Source organism: Falco rusticolus, chromosome 12 (genome assembly GCF_015220075.1).
Source record: "Falco rusticolus isolate bFalRus1 chromosome 12, bFalRus1.pri, whole genome shotgun sequence".
Classification (NCBI taxonomy): Eukaryota; Metazoa; Chordata; class Aves; order Falconiformes; family Falconidae; genus Falco; species Falco rusticolus.
Genome location: NC_051198.1, coordinates 12,150,183 through 12,162,251, shown reverse-complemented (window position 1 = coordinate 12,162,251; position 12,069 = coordinate 12,150,183). Strand labels below are relative to the sequence as shown.

Genomic DNA, 12,069 nt, shown 5'->3' with positions numbered 1-12,069 from the left:
AGATGTATTAATGAAATGTCAATGATAGGTTGACACTTACACAGTGTAATGGCTAGCAGAATGGTACCCTAGGAAGTGGGAGCAGCTTCTGTAGAAGGCATCAGTTTTCTTGCTTAAATGTGAGTCTATGCCTTAATAACAGTACATGTGAGGAAAAATGTGTCCTTGAAATGGCCTTCCTCTGAAGAACATAGTGCACCTACCCTTTTAAACAGCTTAGGAAAGAAGCTTAAGTATCTTGGGGAGCAGGTAAGTGAGAAGATAAGATTATGTATGAGAAACATTCTTGTCCAACAATGCAATTAAGAGAGGCATGGTTTGTGGGCCTGACAGAAATAGGAAGGCACGCACCTTTCAGAGCAAGAGCCTACAACTAACTTTTAAAAGCCTGCAAAAAATGGGCTGAGTTCTACAGACTAAATGCTGGGTTTAAACTCGTATGTGATGTTAAGAATGAAGTTGCACATGAACATTTCACTTATAAAGTGTTAAAAGGCTTACCTCAACAGATCCATCAGCAGCCTGGATCATAACCAATTTCTTTATTAAAATTCTCTACCACATCATTTTCATTGTGTGCAAGCTGTGTGCTGTAAGGGTAGGTATGTGGACCTGACTTACCACAGGAACTAGACTATATTTTTCCTAATGGTTGTTCTTCGCCCACAGCAGTAAGAGCAAGGGACGCTTCTGGCCCTCGTCCTAGCTTGGAAATCTGTGCTCTCTGCAGTGTGTATTTCTCCCAAGTTTAGAACAGTATGTAGTTGTGTTGGAAAACAAAGGAAACCTGCAGGATTCGAGATGCAAACCTGAGCAGGCATTGTGTAGTCACAGTGCAGTTTACAGACAAATTACCACAGAGGAGTGCAGCTGTCAGTTTTGTGAGGGTAGTCTATGAAATTACTCTCTGGTCTTGAGGGCTTATAACGACGAAGTGTGCAATAACTTGAATTTTGTAGGAAATCTTACAGTTGTGTTGCTTTAATTCAGAGTGTGTGCTCCCCACACATACCTATTTTTGTGGGGAGATGAGGTAAAAATAATAATACACTTATGCCAAGTTGGAATGCAGCTTTCAGGTGTGAGCTTTGTGCTGCTTTGTTTTGGTTTTCTCTTTTTCCAGATGAGGGCTGTGCTCCTTAAGTAACTTAATGCTTCTCAGGCCACTACAAGTTCAGGTGCTAGATCTACATTTGCCAGTTTGGAGGTTGCTCTTTATTACATGTAGTCTTAACATGTGCATGTTGCTAACCAGAGAAAAACATACCATGTACACACATATATATACACATACTCTTAAAACTAAGGTGTTTATTATGTGCTAATTTTACCATAATTAGTGCTGGCAGAGATGACCCCTGTCCATTGTGGTATAACCAGACAAATGCATAGTGTCTTGGAATTCCTTCAGTCTCAGCCACATGCTGCCCGTTTGAAGGATCCTGGGAACTGGTGCCACTGTGCTGAACACTAATACATATGCTCACTGTAGCAATGTAAACACAGCCAAAATTCAAAACTCCGGGTGTGCAAAGAATTTCAGCATAGAGGACTTCATGAAAGGTTTTTGTTTGACATTTAATCAACATACACACCTACTTCTTTCCTTAAAAGATCACTGCAAGCCTCTGGAAAAGGAGTGTTATCGAAAACTTGGATGCTTGGCTTCTGTCTTCACCATTGTTGTTGCTGGCAGACATACTGCAATGATGCAGTCTACTTAAAGGAGGCCAAATATATCCTCACTGGCCTGTAAAGGAAGTTTCCACAAAAGTCATACAAAAGAAAACACTGAGTGCAGAGATCCGCTCTGCTGTGTCCATGCAACATTCATCCAAATGGCTTACTCACGAGAAAATAAATAGTGCTTTATAACACCTTTCAGCTAAGAAAACAGGGCAATGGTTGAATTTAAAAGTATGAGGTACAGGAAAACTCATGGCCAAATGTGGTCTGTGACAGTCCATCAGTGCTTGCTGTACTACAGTTGTCATCTTCATTTTTCTGTGCTTCAGGGTGAGCGATCAGCTATCCTGGAACCAAAAGAAAACAAGCACTTACACGCTAGCGAAGATGGTCAATAAAAGTGTGAGGCTTTAGATGTATAAACTTCATGGATGACAGCAACAGAAACCAGACAGCTATCCTGCCATAGCAGGGACTCATCTTTACTAGAATCATATTTACTAGATGCTAGTTGTGAATCTAACACGGAGCCCTGAACAGTGCTTTGCAAGGGTACAACAGCACAGAATTTGGTCAGATATCCACCAGGCTTTTAATGACTATCGAAAAGAGACATGCCCAGTGCCTAAAAGCACATACTGACCCTGAGAGGCAAACCCCCCAGTTACAGTAAGTGCACGCTGCAGTGGAGAAAATGGGTATCTACGGATGTGCATTCTTCTGGAAGTAACACTTGTGCAAGAGGCAATAGCAAATTTGAATGAAAAAGCATCCTGAAATTCATAAAATAACCTTACAAGACCTCAGACTAGCAGATTTTAAACTGCCTTGGGTTCTTCTGCAGCTCACCTCAGATTCTTGTCTTTCTGGGAGGGTTTCTATTCCATTGTGATCCTGTATGTGTTGTGGGGCCTCAGCTTCTAGCTCCACGTCAGCTTGCACGTTGGGCTTTTCGTTCTCCCATTTTGCAAAGCCTTTGTTCTTCCCAGTTTTGCCATGGAATTTGGACTTCATTTTGGGGAAAGTATGGGAACCTGAATCGTTCCAGCCTGGCTCATGCCAGAGTGGTTCTGTCTGTGTTGCTTGGCTGGTGGTCACCCTCTGCAGCCGCACTGAAATTTTCCTCGAGGAGCCAGTGACGAGGGTGATAGCTCTGCCATCAAGGTCCTGGTGTTCTGCAGCAACACTGGGAAATTCAAATACTTCGTCTTGGACTGAAAGAGAGGGTGGAATTGTTTATTTTAAATATTCTACTTCAAGATCTTTACAAAAAGATAACTTATGCCTGGGTCAGGGGGAAGGTAACCCTCTATATGAAGCAGTGGTATAATTAGCAACATCTACATGCTGCTTGGAAATGATTCTGGCCTTGTATGCACACATTTCCTTCTCCCTCCATCTGCACACTCAGGGGATAAGGCAGAACTAGAATTGTGCCCTGTGCCTCCTAGCCCCTGCTTCTACGTGGCTTATAAGTAGAAGTACAATTTCACTAATTATAATTTTATTTCTTTTCAGCTGGGATAGAGCTGCCAGTATAGAGGATAGGAGGCTCAGACAGGAGACTAAGGCCATCATTGCAGCAAGAACACTGGCTGTTAGAGGGGTTCCAGAAATGGTTTAAAATAGGAACAGAAGTACTCTCACCTGGAGGCAGAGATGGACTGCTAGGCAGGGAGCCATGGTTGCTGCCCACTGAGGTTCCTCTGGAAAATTTCCTGCACGCCAGCACAAGCAGGTCTCTGCATTGCTTATGACAGTTGGCACCGCAATCTGTAAAGAAAGGAACTGTCAAGTCACCAAATGGAAAGCCACAACTATCTGGTTACCCCTCAGGGCTATTAGCAGACAGATACCAGGAGGGACTCTGAAGGAACAAACACTTTGACAGAAGGTGTGGAGTTTAGAAATGGATAATCTGCTGTGAAGGGCATTACAAAAAAATGAATCATTTCCATGGCAGCCATTAATAGAAAGCTGGCAGCAGAAGGGAAGAAGGGGATGGTATTTTCATCAGAAATTAGTCTCAAGGAAGAGACCTGGCATTGCTGGCATGATCCTGTGTATGCCATGCATAAAGCTTCTGTTCCACTGCATGAGTCTCCATAAAAAGGTGGTTTGTTTGTTTTTTATTTGACCCAGCCAGGGCCCATTATAGTAAACACACTTGGTCAGAAGGCACTGGAGCATCCATACTCTGAGCTACTGGAAGGACAGCTGGAGGACAGCATAGACTAGTTGTAAACCTACAGTGATCAAAGTAGCTCAGTAAGCAACATCAGCACAGAGTAAGCTCTGTGGATGTGTATCACCCACCTGGATTAAACAGGCCGAGTGCCTGCATACCTAGCCTCTGCTGGGCGGCATCACTGCAGCTACACTCATCACATTTACATGAAGCGTGACTGCAGGATGGATCTTGTGTGTGAGAAAGGACCAAAGGGTGGAGGATGTGTGCCCCAGACATAGGCTCTCTCCATTGTGTCCCTTTGCCCTTGTTTGAACATTTCCATCGTCTCCCTTGTTTCTCTGTTGCTACGCCATGACCTAAAATTTTGTTCTAGGCGAGCCACTGCCAAAGCACTGCATTTAGAACTCTCGGCTAAAAACTGTTCTGCTCAGGGCAGCAGCTCTAACATGATGGGTGACAGTTCTGGTTTCTCCTGTCACCTTGTTGATATGACTAATACAGAAGTACCTGCCCGGCTGTGGTTTTGTCTGCCATAAAGGTAACCACTCCCCCAAATACAATAAAGATCTCTCTTGGCAGTGGAGAACCTCCTTCATCACTTGCAGGCCACACAGTCTAGCTTTATCTCGCCATCCACAGTGCTGGGGTAAGCAGCAGACCTGAACAGATGAACTCCCTCCCTCCCCCTGCTAGCACAGTGTCAGAGGGTCAAAACAGAAGATGACAGCTCTGTGCTCAAAGGCAGAAATCATCCATGGTGGGTGCAGTACTCCAGTGATGCTGGCATACACAGCAGCTGGTAGCTGCTGCAGCAAAGAGCTAGCTACTAAATACATTTGTTGACCACTTCAAGATCTGAGTGAGCTGCTCTGCTTTCTTACTCTCATGCTCCATTACCTATGATTTTGAGTCTACGGAACCACTTTTGCTCTCTCTCTCTCTGTTGGGCCACAGTTGCAATCAATGGCACAGGACAGAGCTCAGCTTTCAGCTCTCAACGTGAGTTTACAGGGCTGCTGTGACAAAACTCCATCTTCCTTCCCTTGACAAAACTCCATCTTCCTTCCCTTATCCTACCAGTTAAAGTACAGACTGCAACTAGCCCTTTCGTGGCTGCTCAGATGACAGCAATCAGGAATAGCTGAATCACATACATTGGTTTAGCCATGGATATTTTCCCCACCCCTCTCTGAGGAAGAGTTGAATGCCTGGAGAAAATCTTGCAATGAGATCTGCTGGGCAGTCTAGGAATTAAATATTTCTCTATTCCTAGCTCAGCCACTATTGCATTGCAAGAACAGTTAGGCTTCGCTACAGGCATGCGGGTGTACATGACAGACAGCAGTGCCAGCAGACCTTTTCCTGACCCCAAGTCTCAGGAGATATATTTCAGGATGTCTCAGTGTTAGGATGAGGACACTTGCTTTTTACAAGATGCAAGGTCTTTGCTGGTGGGAAGTGACAACTCATGGGGTCGGTGGCTGCTTTGGACCTTTAGCTCACAGAACCTGTGTGTTCCTACTGGGTGCTATGTCCCCTAATGCAGTGAGACTTCATAGTGTACCAGCAGTCACTGTTCACAGACATTACCAAGTGTAGAAGCAAAATTTGGATGAGCAGATGCCATTTCAGTAAAAAATTCAGTTGACCTACTTGTGCTAAAACCCATCACCTACAGCCTGAAAAAGCCATCCAATATTTATTTACCTTTGCATTTGTAGCCTTGTTTGATTATGCCCCAGAGCTGCAAAGAAAGACAAAAGAACGTTAAGGAATCAGAAAAGAAAGCCGAACGGAAAACAAGGTCACAATGAGGAAGTACCAATGGCTACAAAAGCACAAACAGGATACAACTGCTCTTAACACCCTTCCTGTTAGGCAGACCTCCCCCTCGAATTGTGATAAGACTTGTGTGGCTTCCCCCTTATTTCTACTGCTTACAGTGGGACTACCAGAGGAGGAGAGACACAGATGACATTTGGTTCCATGAACGGGTGAAAAATTGCCATCATATCAAGCTTACTGAAACCAGCAGAGCACACTCTGCTTCTAGGCTCACGTAACATTTCCAGTGTTCATCCATTCTCCAGATACATGAATGACCCATGCCATTCAAACACAGCCAAAGAAAACACCACTAGGGATAAAAATTAGGTTCTTGGTTCCCATACTGGTCCCCAGCACACCTCGCCATAGCAATCTGATTTGTCCACCTGACTTTTTCCATTTACAAAAAGGCTGAAGACTGAAACAGGCAGAAAAGCCACTAAATTCCATCTTTGCCTCCTCCCAGAAGCTCGTTGACATACATAACAACCAAATGCTAAACTTCTGGGAGGCAGGGTGTGCGGTCCCACTTTTGGGAAGATTTCACTGCAGCAAGGGCAGGATTGCTTAGAAGTAGGAAAACTCCCTATCTAATTTTTATCAATACACTTAGAAGCGCTGTATCTACAGCCATGGCATAAAAACAAGCATTTTCACTCTGAGAGGTAGAGAGAAAAAGGGGGAGTTTTTCTAGCTCTAGCATTAAAGAAAAACAAAAAAACCGGGCACTCCAGTGTTTATTTATCCTGAACTCATTTGAAACATTACCAAGGAGGGTGAGCACATCCAGACAGTTGAAACCGCAGGTGACTCCTCACCATATTTGTAAGAATCCACGCACAGTGTGCAGGGGGTGAACATGGTCATTAAAGAAATATTCAGAAGGAACAGCTGGAGAACATCCAGAACACAAAAGAAAGAGTAAAATAAACAGAATGGGGGTGGGGGGAATCCCATACACCACACAAAAGAATTTGCAATGAAAAATGGGGGCTTGGAGAAAGCAAAATAGATTAGACAAGGTGAAAGAATGGTGAATAAAAGAACAGAAGGGACAACAGTGGAAGAAGGGTCCAAAGAAAGCCTGCTGCTTGTTCTTTTCCTCCTAATGCTGTATATATGCACAGTGAATGCAGCTGCTGTGGTCAGACAGTGACAGTGGAGCCCCCCAGCCCCTCTTGAAAGAGCAGCGATGACTTTTTTTCCCAGGTCTTTTTGCCAGCATCACTGTAAAAGGCACGGATTGTTATTTCTTTCATTTAAGCTCTAATCTGTTCCCACCAAAGATCTTTCTTCTCACCTTCTTAGCCCTGTATCTTCCGCCTACTCAAATTTGGCACCACTGTTGTGGTCACACAGCGTAGTGAAAGCTTAGCTGAAGTGCCCTGTCATGAATTCTGACCTAAATCTTTGAATCTGTCTGACACAGCTTTGCTGCAAAGCTGGCTTGAGCCAGCTTCTAAGTAAAAGGATCTGTGCAAATTCAGATTATAAAGCTCAGTGGGATGGCTGGTCACCTACCCTGTCACGCAATGCAACTCAAGCTGTGGGACGGAACTGTGACTGGCCATGGGCATATCAATTTCATGCTGCTTAATGGCATTTGGTTTTAGCTTGACCTTTAAAGTTCCTATCATTTTAATAAAGGTATTTTATTGAATACTGCGTGCATTGCACTGTCATGTCAATTCATCCTGCTGCACTGTCAGTGCACATTATTTTGACTGTGAATCAGTGCATCAGCTTGAAATTAGGTTTCCACCCGTGGATGAGCAGCATGGAAATGCAGAACAAATGTGCAGCAGATTTTGTAGTTTGTTCCTGTCCTGTCAGCCCAACTCATCCACAGGAGAATGCCAATGACTTCAGTGAATTGACAGGAAAAATGACCTTATTTCCATTTCCTGTACAATCCCTTACTCACTTGTATTCCTGCACTGGATGCAATCAGGGAGATATGAAAAATACAACAATGACCAACTAGCAAATCGACGCAAGAGAAAAATATCTGGTGGAGAGGACATGGCAGGGTAGTTCCTGGGCCTCGCTTTCCTATGGAAGCCTTCCAAACATGAACGGGGTGTCACGAACGCATTGATGTCTTCCCGAGGCTGCAGGCAGCCTGAAACAGTAGGCTCAGGCCAGGGACCGTCCCTGCCCCATCAGCCTGCCAGAGCTGTCAGCTCGAGAGCCCACCAGCCCGCTCCTGAATCAGCACTGACCATGTCGCCTCCAAGGTTTTTGAAATTCTTGCAGAAATAGGCGGAATTCCTTCCCTCCTGTGGCCTTAACCGGTGGCTGTGATAAGGACCGTAAGCATCTGACCAAGAGCAGTGCCTCACAAAAGCAGCGTGGAAGATGGGAGCATGGACAAGAGCAGGAACACCACAGCTGGTCTGAAAGGAGGCACGTTTTTGCGCTAACAGTGCTGTTACTGTTACTTTCAGCCACGAAGAAATATTACTTAGTGGAAAAGTTCACATATTACAAGCTGGAGATTTTGCCACTGCCAGCAGCCGCAGCTCTGCGCTGGAGAGCAGGGGTGACAGTCTGAGTTTAAACCCTGTACGTGGCCACTCATAAGCAGAGGACATGGCCCTCTGCCCTTACTGCTTTAGCTGTCTGAATGTGGACATTTGATTTCAGCGGAGGACGTGCATTAAAGTAACTTTTAAATCATAGTAATTCCTTTTTCTTTACTGTACTTGGTTTGAAGTGGAAAAGTTGGAAGAAGTTTACAAGCAACACAAATGTTCACAAAATCAATCACTTCCCAGCTATGTGCAGAGCACTCAGCATCTGGTAAGTTACGGCCGAGAGAAAAAGCAAATAAAGCCCCCCAACAAATAAATTTTGAAAATTCTTATTGTACAGAACTGCTGGAAGCACTTCTGATTTGACAAAATTAGAAGATCTGTTAATTCAATAGAGAAAGGATTAAGGCTGTTATTCAGAGAATTATGGACATAGTTATGTGGCCATGTGCAATTTCCTGAGAAAGAACGGCTTTTGCTTCATCTACATCCTCTGTTCCAGACACCATTTTCCCTTGAGCTTGTTTACATGGGAAGTCAAGCCAAATTAAAGAACTTCAGATAAACCAAGTAAAGCCATTCATATAGTCTCTAATATCCTTTAGGTAACATAATTTTATCCTCCTCCCCGCGACAGTAATTCTTATGAATGCCAAGTATTCAGGAACCACAGAAACAAAACTGGGTAGCACAGCTACAACATGAATAAATGTTTTGTGCTTCTGAATGCAACGAGATATACGGCCAAAAGACTTTACAATGTGTGGAACCAGTTTCACCCTGTCTATGTTACAGGGTAAAAAATTGTGCTTAAGATAGACTATTATTAAAAACATACTTACAAATCCTGCACAGTGCTCACAGAAAGTTGGTTTAAGATAGGTCATCTCCTGAAAGTTATGAATAAACCCTGGTCCCATTTTACACTGGAACTGTGATTTAGCTCTCAGAAAGTAAGCCATCATTTCTTCTTTGCTTATAAGACCATCTCTGTTAGGGCAAAAAGAGTAGATCCGTCACTGCTCAGAGCACCAAACAATTCAGGATTTTCTCATTTCAAAAAACAGGCAGCACACAAAGCACATCCTTAGAAAGAGCTGCAACAGTCCTGGCAGAAAAAAAACCTTAAAGCCTTGTGGTTCTTAGCCTTCATTGAACAGCAGATGCTGAACTTGCAGCATAGACCGTGGTTTCTCACCTCTTTGTGGTATCAGAGCGCAGGCCATTAAGTGAAGGACCTTGACTTACTGCTCACACAGACCAAGCAGTTGTGTCCCTGGCTGGCCACCAGCCTTGACAGCCAAAGAGATTCTAGACAACAAAAATTATCAGGCCAAACTGGCTAGGAAATATAAATTATATATACCTCACAGAATATTTGTTACCCTCTCTGCTACATATACTCATTTCCCCTCTCCTGTACACAACTTACTTGCTTCGTTGGTCTGATGCCTGGTCTGGATACAGCATCTCCACTGTAACTTGATGGTAATCTAGGGGTTTTGACTCAGTCCCAGCAGGAATTCCTCATTAAGCTATTACAGCAATTATTTTTAAAGTACGAGGTAAAGCACGACTCTGACCCGGGTGGCCTTATAGAACCGACCACAGCATAAGAAGTTAAATGAGAACAGAATTCAGCCTTCAGTGATCTTCAGTTCCTTAGGTGAGATGTCAGACACAAGAGGCTTGGGAAACACTGTTTCTTCAGTATTTGGTTTTCATAAGTTTTTAAATTGAGGAAAAGAAAAAAACCACAAAGAAGTCTCCAAACTTACTGGTCTTTGTCCAGCACACAGAAAGAGTCCAAAAAGGGGAAGTTGGCTGCTATACTTTCAAAGTCTTCCTGAGAAATATAGCCATCATGGTCATGATCGTAGTTCCTAAAGACAGACTGGGACAAAAAAAAGTAATTATTGTCCTAATATCTAGCCAATCCTGAATCTATACCAGCTCTTCAACCTTATAATTACATGCAACTTAATGACTAACATTACTAATCGGGTGCTCTGTTGCCTTGTTTTATTCCTTTTATTCCTACTTAGTACTACAACATGCATATTTATTGGACTGCAGGGGGAAAAAATGACTAATTTTTAAAGAAAACTTGACCTCAGTGTTTATGTAGTGATGGTCCTCTACAACTCTACAGACATAATTATTCTTGCTTTGTTTTCCTTCTTTATTGGAAATGTCACTAAAATTCTGCCCCGTGTGACATAGTCCCTTTGCTTCATTAAGTATGCTTTTTAATCACAAGAAAAGAAATAAACCAAAACCAACCTAACAGCAGCTTTCCCACGAGTATTTCAGATGTTTTTGGCTTCACTTCTCTGTTAGTCACCTCTCCTCTGCCACAGCACTGTTTCAATCTGATTTGTTTACTAATACTTTGACATCCAGATCGTGAGCACTTTGTAGCTAACAACCATTCTCTTCCATGAACCCACCCCAGCTCACCACTAAGTAAATACAGACATGGGATCAAATTTAAAAGGTTGCATAAAGTGATGGAAGCCCTCCTTAGCTGCTAAGGAATTACTATATCACTGTATGTCCTGCTGATGGCAGAGATATGCAACGGGCATTAAAGCCACGTGTGAAGCTGATAGGAAAAACACGAGTGTCAGAGTCAACATGACTGTCTGAAAGACATACACTGAAGCACAAACTCTCATTAGATCAAGATTTGGTGGACAGAGACAAGAATTTAATATACTGAAACCTCTGAAAGGTCTTTGCATTTTTCCTTATTGTAACAAGAACATGATGAAGCTGATTTCTAAGCACCTATCAAATTACCTGTAACTGATGGCTGGCAGACCTCAAAAACGCATCAGCAAGAAGGAACCAATATGCAAACCCAAGCAGGATTCAGCACTTTGAGTCATAAAAACAATGCCTTAAAGCACAACTCAAAGCAGCTAGTAAATGACAAAGACTGGCAAAACAAAGACGGCTGTACATGGTGGTGTGGGCCTCTTGGTAAGCTGTATCCGTAATAGCCCCAAACCATGTTTCAATGCTGTCAAACTCAAGATCATATGTTCCAAACCAGGCCACAGTTGTGGAATTTTCCTCGTCCACAGGAACCAGAACAACCCTTGATACAGCACATGGCAAAAGTGAGGAGTTATGACAGACTTCCTATTTAAACAAGCTATCAAAGAGAGGTCTGGATGTGGAGTGATTTTTATCACACATATGGCACTGACAAAAGCAATACAGGAACAGCATGTGCAGTTCTGGCATCCCACATTAAGGGAAAAACGAAACTTTTTTTAAAAAAGACCATGTACAAAAAGTAAACCACAAGATCTATTTGAAGTTTGAGTGAGGAAACTGAAGACTAAGTTATCTTATCAACATAACCCCAATTAATGACCTGTAACATGGACTAGGTCAGAATTTAATAGTACCTCCTGGACTGAGTTATTAATTTGTAAAAAACAGAAGAAAATATTGCTTCGTTATATACAACGCGTTTCTGGTTCCTCTGCATGCTGCTCACACATCACTAGAAGTCCCTTACACACCAACACAACAGCTTAGTCTCTCCAGAGGAACCTGGTAGTGTTTGGTTTTGTTTGCATTACCTAACACATCACCTTCCAGACTGAAGCTGGAAGATCCCAGCTATAAGGCTCCATGACCTGATACCCACATTTTGAAAATGATACCAAGACAGTGCTATCTTTACCATACATAATATGCTCTGGACAGTCAAGTGACAGCAAGCTGAAAAACAGAAATAGGGTTTCCAGAAAACCTCTCTGAACCTAGTAATGTGTGAATCCTTGTTTCCGAGTACTTTTGTTTCCAGCTGTCTGT

General features: G+C 43.0%; 1 protein-coding gene across 6 annotated transcripts in view; it reads right to left on the bottom strand.

The window, feature by feature from the left end:
- Positions 1-1,283: 1,283 nt before the first annotated feature.
- Positions 1,284-12,069, bottom strand: part of RASGRP3 (RAS guanyl releasing protein 3) — a 61,534-nt gene continuing 50,748 nt past the window's right edge. For all 6 annotated transcript variants that reach the window (XM_037405193.1, XM_037405187.1, XM_037405190.1 and 3 more), the window contains 6 exons: positions 10,017-10,132; positions 9,081-9,228; positions 5,585-5,621; positions 3,334-3,459; positions 2,536-2,900; positions 1,284-2,033 (listed from right to left, as the gene is read on the bottom strand). In XM_037405193.1, coding sequence (XP_037261090.1) covers positions 2,025-2,033; positions 2,536-2,900; positions 3,334-3,459; positions 5,585-5,621; positions 9,081-9,228; positions 10,017-10,132 — 801 coding nt within the window. In that variant the 3' untranslated portion in view covers positions 1,284-2,024. The remainder of the gene's footprint in view (positions 2,034-2,535; positions 2,901-3,333; positions 3,460-5,584; positions 5,622-9,080; positions 9,229-10,016; positions 10,133-12,069) is intronic.